General features: G+C 39.7%; 1 protein-coding gene across 4 annotated transcripts in view; it reads left to right on the top strand.

The window, feature by feature from the left end:
• The first annotated feature begins 1447 nt into the window (after positions 1-1447).
• Positions 1448-14682, top strand: part of BRIP1 (BRCA1 interacting DNA helicase 1) — a 134347-nt gene continuing 121112 nt past the window's right edge. For all 4 annotated transcript variants that reach the window (XM_045182520.2, XM_053911817.1, XM_053911818.1 and 1 more), the window contains exons 1-5: positions 1448-1573; positions 2772-2883; positions 4327-4500; positions 11886-12013; positions 13580-13699. In XM_045182520.2, the coding sequence (XP_045038455.2) occupies positions 1478-1573; positions 2772-2883; positions 4327-4500; positions 11886-12013; positions 13580-13699 (630 nt within the window). In that variant the 5' untranslated portion in view covers positions 1448-1477. The remainder of the gene's footprint in view (positions 1574-2771; positions 2884-4326; positions 4501-11885; positions 12014-13579; positions 13700-14682) is intronic.

A 14682-nucleotide genomic window follows, 5' to 3' on the forward strand; every position in this document is an offset into this window, starting at 1 on the left:
CTTCGGTTCGCCTCAGACCAGGCAAGTCTGTCTCCCGTGGGGAGGACGCGAAGCCTGACCCAAGGACGCTTTCTGCTTTCGCCAGCCGCCTGGCAGGCTCATCGGTGTTGTGGGGACCACCAGAGCCTCAGGGATCTCCCCTGGCTGAGGCAGGGGCGAAGCTTGAGGAAGAAAACCCGGGGCAGAGGGAGCCAGTCTTCATCTGCCTGGAGCAAAGGCCTGTGTTTAGCCCGGGTCTCCGCGTTACCTCTTGGCGGCAGGGGGCGATCGATTTATTTTTATTTTTTTGTTTTTCTTCCTTGATTCAATATTTGGGGGAAGCTACCCCATTTAGAGAGGCTGCCTCAATTGGGGCGAGGGGTGGGTGGATTTTTGGTAATACGTGAGTCACGTGGCCAGCGCTGATTTGTTGGTTCCTGATAAGGGGTTAGATTCCGCCAGAACACCTTTTCGGAGCTTCAGAGATAAAATCACAAAGTATTAGAACTAGACAATAGGTTAGAATAATGGTTATTAACTTGTTTTGGGACACTTTAACCATGGTTAAGGTTATTACTGGCTTCATAATTTATGGGATTGCTGTTTTAGCTCCATCCCCAGATGGAATTTACCTTTTCTTTTCACTATTGCAAATAATCCCTCCGTTGATTCAACTTTGTATCATTTCCCCCTCTATTTTCAATTATTTACGTAGGCTGTTTCTGGGAATGAGACATCTGTGGACTTTCTCTTCTAGAAAAATGCAGTTGTGCACAGAAACTTTTGCACGCACGGTGAAGAGGTCACAGTCCCTGCACGACGTCTGCGGACCCTAGGTTAAGAAAGTGTGGTTTAGAAGATGCAGAGATTAAAGTGCGTCACGTCCTCTGGGTCAGATGTGTTCTGTACATTCCCTTACTCTGAACGCATTGCTTGGCCGATTGGCAAAAAACCCCATCAGGCAGACAGTACTGTCTCCATTTCACAGGTGAAGAAGCAGCCTGGGAGAGGTTAAGTGATTTGCAGAGTGGAATTCGGACTTGGGTTGCCTTACTCCAAAGCCCCCCTTCTTTCCACTGTAGCATACCGGCCTTTCAGTAAGATTTACTGAGCACCTACTTCTGTGTGCCAGGGAGTTCTTTCCACCTTACAGCAGTTTTTAAATAAAGGATCTTAGTCTAGAGAAGTGAGGAGACCTGGTCAAGGTGACATCTGAGTCGTCACAACCGGATCTAGAACCTCTGATTCCTCACTCCAGGTCCCCAGCTCTGACGGAGGAGGGAAACACACCCGGATCTGTCAGATTCCCAGAGGTGCTTTCAACCCCTGTGATTGGTGCGACTAGCACATTCTTTTACTTGCATTTGCTTTATATATTCCAATTTTTATTTCCAGATTTCAGCCCTAGTGTTGGGGATCTAGTTTTCCTTGGATGGCACTGTTTCATTATTGATTTTCATTTGTGTTGCAGTTAGGAGTCTGAAGTAAACAAGAAAGTATGTCGTCTTCAGTATGGTCTGAATATACAATTGGTGGGGTGAAGATTAACTTCCCTTGTAAAGCTTACCCATCACAGCTTGCTATGATGAATGCTGTAAGTAGTTTTCGGCAGTTATTTCACATCTTTATTAAGATACATATGCCTATAATTCATAACGTATATCGAGTCTGTGACTATATTTGTTTTCTCAGGTAGTTAATGGGTTGGAAATGTTTGCTGGGTTCACTGAAGAACATCTAGCCTTTGGAAAAATAAGACTGATCAGTGCTAAACTGTCTGTGTCCATGGTTAGTTAGGAGGCAAAGGAGAACTTTCTGAACAATGTTCTCAGCTCATTTGGAACTTCTGCTCTACGGAATTACTGCTTTCTACAAAGTGTTTAGTGTCTTTCCCGTAGAATACTCTATTTCTCATCGTAATTTTTTGATACTTCAATTATATAGGAAATTAAGAAACAAACGAGTAAACCAACTTTCCAGCTTTGTTATATCTTAATATTTTGCCATATTTACTTTATACCTTGTTTACAAGTAACAGGATGACTAGCATCCTGAATTTCCTAGCAGTGTTTTAATACATTTCTTATATATGTATGTATCCACAAACAACGAAGTGTTACTTTACATATTTTTGAACTTTGCACAATGATAGGATATTATACCTCACCTGTGTAAAGTATAAAACTTTTTTTTTTTCTTAAACATTGTTTTTAAGATCTAGCCCTGTGAATTGCTATGCCCTGACTGGGGATCAAACCTGCAACCTTGGTGTATTGAAATGATGTTCTAATCAACTGACGTACCAGGCTAGGGCCTGCTATGAAATGTTCTTACGCAAGTTTCTTTGTGTCTCTGAGGAGAAGGTTTTGGGCATATACATAGGACTGGACTTACTGGGTGTCTTCAACTGTGCAGGAAATTGTTAATTCCTGTACAAAGTAGTTATAACAATTTACACTCCCACTAGCAACATCCCCCCTTAAGTTTTCAGCAATGATTTTAATGTACTCTAGTTTTAGAAATGATGGTGCTTGTATAATTAAGGCACAGATTGCTTTTTTAAAAAATCTCTTTTGTGCTTGATATGTTTTAAAGTTCCACATAATTTTAGGGAGAGGTATAAAGGAATAAAGTCTAGGTTTAACTAAATACTAGTTCTCCCTTCGGCTATTGCTATGTTCCCTGAAGTGCAACATTACTTCTCGTTGTCGTTGTATTTGTACTTCTGAGGGAGAGAGACCCTAATGAAGTGAACTGTTCATTGATTTTTGTTATTGTTTTCGTATCCACAGATTGTCAGAGGATTAAACAGTAAGCAACATTGTTTGCTGGAAAGCCCTACAGGAAGTGGGAAAAGCTTAGCTTTACTTTGCTCTGCTTTAGCGTGGCAACAGTCTCTTAGTGGTGAGTAGTGGCTTGCTGACCCTACCAGGACGTGAAGAGATGTAATAACGTATTTTTCATTCAGAATGATCTCTCTGTATTCCAGCTAACTTAAGTATTCTCTTTTAGGATGTCCCTTTATAATGTTTATATATCTTCCAGAAGAGTTTCAGTATAGCAAAATACGTTCAATTAATCCCAAAACCATTTTGAACATAATATGGTCCTTTATTTGATAGTTCAGAGTATATCTAAGAATCTCGGAATGCTTAGAGTTATTTTTATCAAAATAATTACAGTTTTTATGTAAAAGACATAAGAGATGGGGCTGTCATGATGCTATAACATATAGGAATACATATACATGTATGTAAATCTTTTAATATACTTGCTTATCTGTTCCTTTCTCATTACATTAAAACATGGAATATATACTAAAGAAAACATTCTAGTTGATTTTCCTTCTTGTTTGGATGCCAGATGAACATTTGTTATAATATTGTTTTTATGAATTCATATTATTTTCCATTACTTTTATTTTGTTTGCTAACAAATGCTTACTGACATGTATTTTTATGAAAGACTAATAACATAATGAATCTAAAATACAATATCGAATACACTTCAGTTACATAATTAGATTACTTTGAACTAAAGTGTTAGCAGAATTTAAAGTTAACCATGGGTGTGCATGTGTATGTGTGTATATGTGTGTGTATGTTTGTATGTGTTTATTTGTGTGTATGTATAATGTTTTTTAAAAGGAAATGTTTGTGCTACTGATAAGACTATTAAATATTAAAAATAAAAAGCAAATATTTGTAAGCTTTTGGTTGTCCATTTTGATTCTCACTGATGTTAATCTTTGAGAAAAAATGAGATTATCTGTTAATAACTTAAAATTTTAATGAGAGATTATGGAGAATAGAATTAGTAGTATTTATGTACAGATAGGAAATAATGTCAGTACTCTTTAGAGAAAACAAAGTAAATTATTCAGCTTTTTTTATATTAAACACATAGACATACAATACAGACATTACAATTCTGTATTTAAGTATTAAAAGTTACCTGATTTATTTAATTTGAATATTGACCTTAAAATGCATTTTGATACATGTATCAGAATCAATAACATCGTGAAAAATGTTTCTGTTTGAAATAGAAGTGTAATGTGGGAATGAATACTTTGATTAGATTTGAATAAATTATGTATGTATAATAACTTCGCTGCGTGTTTCTGGCATAAGTGTTTCACTCCTGCCCAATTTGTTGCTGCAGATAGGGGGGCCAGCTTATCCATATTTGCCAGGTACTTTCTCAGTTTTAGCACAGAAAATCTGGCATCCTGGGATACCTCCCAATCCTGGGCGAGTTGCAGTGGTTGCTTACCCCACCTGCAGAGAAAGATTGATTATTTTGAATTTAGAAATATTATAACTAGAGGTTCTTTTATTTTTTTAGGAAAGCCAGTAGATGAAAGCTCAAGTAAAAAAGCTGAAGTACCATTGTCCTGCTGTTGTACATGCCATTCAAAGAATTTTACAAATGATGACGTGACCCAAGGAACCTCGCATCATTTCAGTAGTCCCAGCACACCCCCTTCTGAAAGAAATGGCACGTCATCACCTTGGCGAGGTAGCTCACTTTTGCATGGGTCTGTTGGTATCTTAATAGAAGCGTTATTTATTGCTGTTATGAGACCTTATGTAGATATATGGTTTAGCATAATTGATTATGAGCTTCCGCATATTTTCTGTGGAATTATTTTTGCATAATTTGTAGCGTGGTCAGAAATCCTTGGACTATTTTATTATTTTCTTCACTTTTAACTTATTCAGACATTTCACTAGCTTAAATTATTTTCGGAAGAAACCAAGGCAGAAAAAATGATACTCAGAAATTGATGTTCTTTGTAGGTAGTATCGTTAATTATATGATAGAATTTTATTAAAGATACTAATTTGTATTGTAAGACAAAATCTAATTACCCTCATTTATTCTTGATAAGCTTGCCTGAACTTCTGAGGCTAGTATTCTACTGAAAAATACAATCTAAAGGGGTTTTCTTTATAAGTTACCATCTTCTGTTACCTGCCTGCCTTGGGAAATCTTTCTTTGTTGTTATTTTTGACAGTTTTAATATAATATGCCTTGGAGAAGGCCTTTTTTTTTTTAGTTAATTATTTTTTTATTTACTTATTTTTAGAGAGAGGGGAGGGGAGGGAGAAAGAGAGGGAGAAAAACATCAATGTGTGGCTGCCTCCTGTATACCCCCAACTGGGGACCTGACCTGCAACCCAGGCATGTGCCCTGACTGGGAATCGAACCCCCGACCTTTTGGTTTGCAGGCTGGCACTCAATCCACTGAGCCACACCAGCCAGAGCATGGCCTTTTTGGATTGAGATAATTAGGTGTTCTGTTCGATTCTTGAATTTGAGGACCCAGTCCTTTCCATAGGTTTGGGAGGTTCTCACTGATTATTTATTTGACTAGGCTATCTGCTTCCTTCTCCCTCTCTTCTCCTCTGGTATATCCATTATTCTTATATTGCTCTTCTTAATGAGTGAGATAGTTTTTTAAAGTATATTTTATTGATTATGCTATTATAGTTGTCCCAATTTTTCCCCTTTCTTCCCCTCTGCCCAGTACCCTGCTTTCCTCCAGCAATCGCATCCCCCTCCCCCTTAGTTCATGTCAGTGGGTCATGCATATAGATTCTTTGGCTTCTCCATTTCCTGTAATATTCTTAACCTCCTCCTGTCTATTTTGTTCCTACCAATTATGCTTCTTAATCCCTGTACCTTTTCCCCTATCCCCCCACCCCCCCTCCCAGCTGATAAACCTCCAAACGATCTCTATTTCTGATTCTATTTCTGTTCTAGTTGTTTGCTTAGTTTATTTTTGTTTTTGTTTTATAGATTCAGTTGTTGATAGTTGTGAGTTTGTTGTCATTTTAATGTTCATAGTTTTGATCTACTTTTTCTTAAATAAGTCCCTTTATCATTTCATGTAATAAGGGCTTGGTGATGATGAACTCCTTTAGCTTACTTTGCCTGGGAAGCACTTTATCTGCCCTTCCATTCTAAATGATAACTTTTCTGGATAGAATAATCTTGGATGTGTAGGTCATTGCTTTTCATCACTTTGAATACTTCTTGCTAATAAGTATTCTAGCCTGCAAAGTTTCTTTTGAGAAATCAGCTGACAGTCTTATGGGAACTCCTTTGTAGGTAACTCTCTGCTTTCTTCTTTCTGCTTTTAATATTCTTTCTTTAGCCCTGGCTAGTGTGGCTCAGTGGACTGAGTGCTAGCCTGAGAACTAAAGTGTCACTGGTTTGATTCCCAGTCAGGGCACATGCCTGGGTTGTGGGACAGGTCCCTAGTGGGGGTGCTCGAGAGGCAACCACACATTGATGTTTCTCTCCCTCTCTTTCTCCCTCCCTTCCCCTGTCTCTCAAAATAAATAAATAAAAAATAAAATCTTAAAAAAAATTCTTTATCTTTAATCTTTGTCATTTTAATTACAATGTCTCTTGGTGTGGTCATCTTTGTGTCCATCTTGTTTGGGACTCTGTGCGTCCTGGGCTTGTATATCTATTTTTTTTGCCAAATTAGGGAAGTTTTCTTTCATTATTTTTTCAAATAACTTTTTAGTTTCTTGCTCTTCCTCTTCTCCTCCTGACATACCTATGATTTGGATGTTGGCTCTTTTGGAGATGTCCTAGTGTCTTCTTTACTCTCTTTATTTTGTTTTATTTTTTTGAATTCTTGTTTCTTCATTCTCTTCTGGTTGAATGTTTATTTCTTCCTTATGTTCCAAATCGTTGATTTGAACCCCAGCTTCCTTCTCTTCACTATTGGTTCCTTGTAGATTTTTCTTTATTTCACTTAGTGTAGCCTTCATTTCTTCTCTTATGCATTTGCCATACTCAGTGAGTTTTTTTTAAATATATTTATTGATTATGCTATTACAGTTGTCCCATTCCCCCCCCAACTCCACTCCATCCTGCCCACCCCCTCCCTCCCACATTCCCCCCCTATAGTTCATGTCCATGGGTCATACTTATAAGTTCTTTGGCTTCTACATTTCCTACACTATTCTTACCCTCCCCCTGTCTATTTTCTACCTACCATTTATGCTACTTATTCTCTGTATCTTTCCCCCCTCTCCCCCTCCCACTCCCCTATTGAGAACCCTCCATGTGATCTCCATTTCTGTGGTTCTGTTTCTGTTCTAGTTGTTTGCTTAGTTTTCTTTTGTTTTGGTTTTAGGTGTGGTCGTTAATAACTGTGAGTTTGCTGTCATTTTTACTGTTCCTATTTTTTATCTTCTTTTTCTTAGGTAACTCCCTTTAACATTTCATATAATAAGGGCTTGGTGATGATGAACTTCTTTAACTTGACCTTATCTGAGAAGCACTTTATCTTCCCTTCCATTCTAAATGATAGCTTTGCTGGATACAGTAATCTTGGATGTAGGTCCTTGCATTTAATCTTGGGTAATGTAATTATGATGTGCCTTGGTGTGTTCCTCCTTGGGTCCAGCTTCTTTGGGACTCTCTGAGCTTCCTGGACTTCCTGGAAGTCTGTTTCCTTTGCCAGATGAGGGAAGTTCTCCTTCATTATTTGTTCAAATAAGTTTTCCATTTTTTGTTCTTCCTCTTCTCCTGGCACCCCTATAATTCGGATGTTGGAACGTTTCAAGATGTCCTGGAGGTTCCTAAGCCTCTCCTCATTTTTCCGAATTCTTGTTTCTTCATTCTTTTCTGGTTTTGTGTTCCTTTCTTCCTTCTGGTCCACACCATTGATTTGAGTCCCAGTTTCCTTCGCATCACTATTGGTTCCCTGTACATTTTCCTTTGTTTCTCTTAGCATAGGCTTCATTTTTTCATCTACTTTTCGAACAGATTCAACCAATTCTGTGAGCATATTGATAACCAGTGCTTTGAACTGTGCATCCGATAGGTTGGCTATCTCTTCGTCGCTTAGTTGTATTTTTTCTGGAGCTTTGAAGTGTTCTGTCATTTGGGCCATTTTTTTTTCTTTGTCTTGGCGCGTTTGTTACTTTAAGGGGCGGAGCCTTAGGTGTTCACCGGGGCGGGGTAATGCTGGTCGCTGCGCTGTGACGCTGTACGTGGGGGAGGGGCCGAGTGGGAGCAATGGTGCCCGCTTCACTCTCCTCCGGATTTCAATCTTTCACTCCAATACCCACAATCAAACTGGGCCCCTCTGGTGCTGGTTCCCGAGTGGGTGGGCTTGTGCACACTCTAGGCCCCTGTGGGTCTCTCCAACAACCTCTCCCGTGAGGCTGGGAGTCTCTCCTGCTGCTGCCCCAACCCCCACAGGCGTTTTCAATCAAAGGTTTGAGGCTTTATTTCCCCGAGCTGGAGCCCTGGGTTGCGAGGTCTGCTTCGCTCCCCGCCGTTCATCTATGTTCGAATGTGGGGCTGCGGTGTGCTACCCGCACTCTGCCTGCCCCGCTCTCCGCCACTCCGAGTCCGGCCCTCTGGGTTTATCTGTGCGAATGTGGGGCCGCAGGGTCTGCTAGTGCTCGGACTGCCTGCCCTGTTCGTCCCACACTCCGCCAGTCTCGGTCCTGCCACAGCCACGCAAGTCCTCTCCACCCCGGTGCCCATCTCCGCCCCTCCTACTGGTCTAGATGAATGTTTATTTTTTATTTCCTTGGTGTTGGACCCCCTTGCTGTTCGATTCTCTGTCAGTTCTGGTTGTGCGAGGAGGCGCAGTGTGTCTACCTACGCCGCCATCTTGGTTCTCCGCACTCAGTGAGTTTTCTGAGCATCCTTATCCCCAGTGGTTTGAACTCTGCATCTGATAGGTTGGCTATCTCTGTTTCGTTAAGTTCTTTTTCTGGGGTTTTGTTCTGTTCTTTCATTTCTTTTCTTCTCAATTTGGCAGCCTCCCTGTGTTTTGTTTCTATGTATTAGGTAGAGCTGCTTTGACTCCCTGTCGTGGCACACCTGCTACATTCTAAGGGGTGGAGCCTTGGGTATTTGCCAGGGTGGGGCAACCCGCTTCACTGCTTTGTGGCTCTGCGTGTTGGGGAGGGGTCTGAGAGGGGACATTATGGCTGCCTGACTGTAGGAGGCTAGCTCGGCACTCAGCCCATTTCCGATCACTTCACCCACTTCCTGTATGCGACTGGCGCCCTTGTAACTATTGCCCTGGTGGTGGTTCCCAGAGTGGGTGAGCTAGGATCATGCAGGCCCTTCATTTTATTTTTTAAAAAGATTATTTATTTATTTTTAGAGAGAGGGGAAAGGAAGGAGAAAGAGAGGGAGAGAAACATCAAATGTGTGGCTGCCTCCTGTATGCCCCCAACCAGGGACTTAGCCCGCAACCCAGGCATATGTCCTGACTGGGAATTAAACCAGCAACCCTTTGGTTTGCAGGCTGCTGCTCAGTCCACTGAGCCACACTGGCCAGGGCCTTGCATGCCCTTTAAACAGACTCTCCTGAGAGACTGGCCGTTTCTTCTGCCATTCCAACCCTCGCTGGTTTTTACAGCCAGAAGTTATGAGGCTTTATTTTCCCAGCACTGGAACCCTGGGCTGCGCAGTCTGGCCTGGGGCTGGGATCTCCTGCTCCCAAGGTGTCCCTCCTGATTTTTATCCACCACACGTGAATGTCGGATTGCCGTTCTGCTGGCCGCCATGGCTGCTGACTCACAGCCACCACCCTGCATCCTCTCCACCCCGGCTCCCTGTCTCTGCCCCTCCTACCCATCTGGATAAATATTTCTTCTTTAAGTCTTTGGTTGTTGAACTTCCATAAAGTTTGGTTTTCTGGCATTTCTGGGTATTTTTTGTTTTGAGGTTAGTTGTGATCCTTGTTGTAGTTACACAAGGAGGTGAAGTGTGTCTATCTATGCCTCCATCTTGACTGGAAGTCGAGTCAGATCTTTCTTATAGAGTTCTTTCTTTCTTTCTTTTTTTTTTAGCTCTTGATTCTTTTTCCATCTGACTGATTTCTAGATTTCTATCTTCAGTGTCTGTAATTCTTTCCTCCATCTGGTCTGCTCTATTTCCTAAGTTCATTCTTCATCTCATTTATTGCATTCTGTTACAGAATTTGGTTCTTTTTTATCGTTTAAATCTCTTTGGTGAAGTACTCCTTTTATTTGTTGATTTTATTTCTGAGTTTTCTTGTATCTTGTTAGTTTTTTCAGAACTGCAATCTTAAATTCTTTGTCATTTAAATCACAGTCTTCCATACATTTATTTTCTGGAGACATTTCATTTTCTTTCTGAATTCCCTTGTTACCTTGGTTATTCATTGTGCTTGGTGGAGTATTTCTCTGCCTTGGCATTTGTGGGAATGAAATATAGTGGTTTTCAAACTATGTTCCTACGAGTCTTTGGGAAAAACACATGGCTTGTAGGGGAAAGAAGATAGTGGTAGATCAAAGAAGTTCTAGGTCTTTCATCCTATTTTGGAAATTAAAAGCAATTTAATAAGAATACTGTCCTCCAAAAAATCTTGAAAAACCAATGCTGTGTAGCATAGATTCACTTCTCTGTTTATGTAGATGAACTTGTTTTTTGAAAACAGTATTGTTCCTGCCTGTAGGGCTTTCTCCCTTGATAGTCTATAAGTCTTTTAAGGTTGCAAACTGTTCTTTCTCATTGTATGTCCATGGTGCCTGGAATTGTATGGACTTGATAAAATAAGTGCTTGCTTGTGAAATGAATTTAAGGTGATGTGTAGAGAAGAGCAAAGAGAAAGTAATGTACTTTTAAGAACACATTTAGGGAAAGGGAAAAACCAATGTATAGGAATAGTTAAGAACAGTTTTATAGACATTAAGGAAAAAGGAAATGTGTTTATGTTCCAGAAGACAGAATGTTATGTTTGGCTCTATGCCTAGTGGTTATCCTTATGGATTTTGGAGTCAGACAATAGGAGTTAGTCATATCTAGGCTCTGCCTCTTTACTAGCTATACTAGCTATATGGCTTCTTTAAAACCTAGTTTCAGCCCTGGCTGCGTGGCTCAGTGGATTGAGCGCTGGCCTGGGAACCAAAAGGTCGCCGGTTTGATTCTGGCAGTTTTCTGTCCGGGCATGTGCCTGGGTTGCAGGTCAGGTTCCCAGATGGGGGTGTACGAGAGGCAACCAATAGATGTGTCTGTCACACACATCCATGTTTCTCTCCCGGTCTTCCTCCCTCCCTTCCCCACTCTCTAAAAATAAGTAAATATAATCTTAAAAAAACTAAGACCTACTGTTCTTATTTATAAAATGGGGATAATATTATTTGGTGATTAAGAGGTCACTGGTGACCTTGAATGAGTTTTCAGGATTGTGAGATTAAAAGGTAGATTATAAGTTTTACTATATTTTTAATCCTATGAAGATTGAGAAGTTTAGTAGGAAAAGGACATTGAGACACTAAAGAAAGTTTTTTATAGAAATGAAACATTTTCTTGAATCTTACTGTTTTATATATGTGCTCATATATATGTATATACGGTATATATATGTTTATCCTCATCTGAGGACATGCTTATTGATTTTAGAGAGAGGGGAAGGGAGGGAGAAAGAGAAGGAGAGAAACATCGATTGAGAGAGATACATCAATCGGTTGTCTCTCGGACGGGCCCCCACTGGGAACAAACTCGCAGCATAGGTATCTGCCCTGACAGGGAATCAAACCTACGAACTTTCAGTGTACGGGATGGCACTCGAACCACCTGAGCCACGCTGACCAGGGCTTACAGTTGTATTTAAAAGTTATGTTATTGGGAGTGGTCTACAAAAGTATAAACCTATTAAATCAATAGGACTTTTGCTTATTGAAAGCATGTTTCTTAAAATGTCTGCTGTATTTTTGTTGAAGTAAACTGAATGATAAAGAAGTGCTTTTAAACATGTTTAGCATTCATGTTTTTGAATATGCTATTTTCAGAAATACGTCTACATCTTGATTCCAATTTTCTTCTAGAAAAATTGCCTAAGTGTAACTTATTTGTGCTATTTTTTTTTTTTTAATTTCTTCTGTAAGACTCTCCTGAAAAAACTACGCTGGCTGCAAAGTTATCTGCCAAGAAACAAGCATCTGTATGCAGAGATGAAAATGATGATTTTAAAATAGAGAAGAAAAGAATTCGATCCTTAGAAACTACACAGCAGGTAAAAAGTTTATTGACAGTGAAATAATCCTCCATTAGTCATAGCTGAACAAGGCCATCAAGTGTCAATCTAGTTTTCCATGGCACTCAGACGAGCAAGAGATACAGATGTTGGTTGCCTCTTGCACGCCCCCAACTGGGGACCTGGCCTGAAACCCAGGCATGTGCCCTGACTGGGAATCGAACCGGTGAACTTTCTGTTCGTATGCTGGCACTCAACCCACTGAGCTACACCAGCCAGGGCAGTGCTTTCTTATTTACAGGGAATTTGATAGTAAAATATTTACTTAGGGCATTTATTAATAATATAGCTACTTCGTACTTTTTAACTCCTCTCTCGTTTTTAACTAATAATGGCATATTTTTTTTGGCCAAAGTACTTTTGATAATATTTATGTCATGGATATTTTTGATGTTGATAGTTTCAGTACATTTACAAGGTTTACTCTTATTTATTGGGTTTTTAATATCAATATATGATCAAATATGTTTATTTCTAAATATTATTGAAAAACCTAAATTACTAGATATTTTAAATGACATGTACTTCTCATAGGTGAATACTATGTTTTTTAATAGAGTTAATGTCAATGAGATAAGGGAGGCTGGGACTTTAATAGACTTAGTTACAAATAAAAAGGATGATTATTAATTAACATGTCATTCATACATAATTGTATATTTTTAACTGAATATATTCAATGCTTTTGTGTTCTTATGTGTCTATTTATTCTACTTATATAATCTTTAACTTCCATGATTAAACTGAGGTTTAGATATAGGATAAACTCATTTATTTTTGGAAAAGTACCAAATGAAGCATGACTCTTTAGAGATTTTTTTCCCCAAAAATGTGTATATGGAGTTGGATGTTGTGAGGTAAGGGTGAACATACAACGTTCACTCCCTGATTTCATTGGGTCTCATTTCTCTTGTGGTAGGAATGGGATCATCAACAGAAATGCCACCTCCCCCCGCTTTATAATTTAAGTAAACAGGGTTTTGGCAAGTAGGAAAAAGCATAGACAGTTTGGAAAGAGAACTTCGTGGTATTTATGAAAGATACTGAGTCAAATACAGCTTGGATTATCAACTATCTAGTAAGTAGCAGTAATAATAGTAATCAGGTAATTTATTCTATCATGTAGGAAATTATGAATATTTACATTTAAATTTTTTATTCTGAGTCTTTTAATATAGGATGAGGTTTCCATTTTATTTTTCAATTAGATATGTAATTTGGACTTGGCTATGATACATATTTGGTATTCATATGGTGGAACTATTTTATGGGAAGATCATTTTTCAGTACTGTAGTTTTGACATATCATTAATTAAAGCTAATTTGGCTAGGATTCCGGAGGTATTACTGTATTCTATTTTATTTAAGTCTTGCAATGAGGTGTCTATTTGTGTTTTTAAAAATTATTTGATTGTTGCCAGTTAGAAATAGTCATTTTTTTTAAATGCTGAAAACACACATTATACCTGTTTTGACCTTAGAGAACAACTAGGCTGTTCAGACTTTTAGTTTACTTTAAACTTTATTTTGGTTTTGTGTTTACAGATTCGAAAGCGTCATTGTTTTGAAAAGGAAGTACACCATTTGGATACAAAAGTTGCCTCAGGAAAGACCACAAAACTCAGCTCTCCATTAAGAAAGATAAACTCCTTTCCTCCACAGAATGTATGTATTTATGCCATTGCTCAGTTTAAAGAAGGAGAATGTGGAATTTGCTAACTCTGTTTTTGAGAAAAGAGGAAGAATACTGTAACGCAAAGAACAGTATAAAACAACTCAGAAGTCCTAAGTGCTGTCACGTCTCCGCTCTAGAATCACAGAATGGGACTAGAAGGGGATCTGAACGTCCTATGCCTCTTCAAACAGGGGTGTCCAACCTGTGGCCCCCGAGCTGCATGCATCCCAGGATGACTATGAATGCAGCCCAACACGAAATCATAAATTTACTTAAAACATGAGAGTATCTTTTTGTCATTACGTGTCACAATGTATTTACTCTGTGGCCCAAGACAACTCTTTTTCCATTCTGGCCCAGAGATGCCAAACGGTTGGACACACCTGTGTGATCCCCACTTCCCTAAAGTCCTTTCAGTGACCGTAGAGCAGCGCTTCTCAAGAAGTAGCGGTGGGGCAGCATAATAGGACTGTCTGTATTCATCCGTCCACAATTCAGCTGTCCGCTGGGTGCTCCTGGGGGGACAGTGGGGGCGGGAGCTGCTGCCTCGCTGGCCACCATCCCCAGGCCCTGACTGCCTTTGAGGACGGCCTGCAGGGCATGGCAGCGGAGTCGGAGCGCTCTGGGTTGGAGGGAAGGAGCTCTGGAGATTCTTGAGATACTTTGTGGTGCTCTGAGGCCAAAAGTATTCTCATAGTGATACTAAGGTGTTATTTGCCTTTTTTTACTGTCTCGACGTTTGCACTGATGAGCAGAAGCGGTGTTGAGTAAAGCTGTGGGTGCCGTGGCTCAACCAAGGTAGTGGCGTCAGCCTGTTCCAACGGTAGTTTTCTTCACCATCAGCAGTACACAGTTTAAAGGGCCAGTTTTACTTAAGAATGTCCTTGATGAAGCAGTAAAAATGACTAATTTTACCAAATCTCGGTGCTTGAGATTTGTAACATTTTGTGTGAATACATGAGTGATACTCAAC

Source organism: Desmodus rotundus, chromosome 9 (assembly GCF_022682495.2).
Source record: "Desmodus rotundus isolate HL8 chromosome 9, HLdesRot8A.1, whole genome shotgun sequence".
Classification (NCBI taxonomy): Eukaryota; Metazoa; Chordata; class Mammalia; order Chiroptera; family Phyllostomidae; genus Desmodus; species Desmodus rotundus.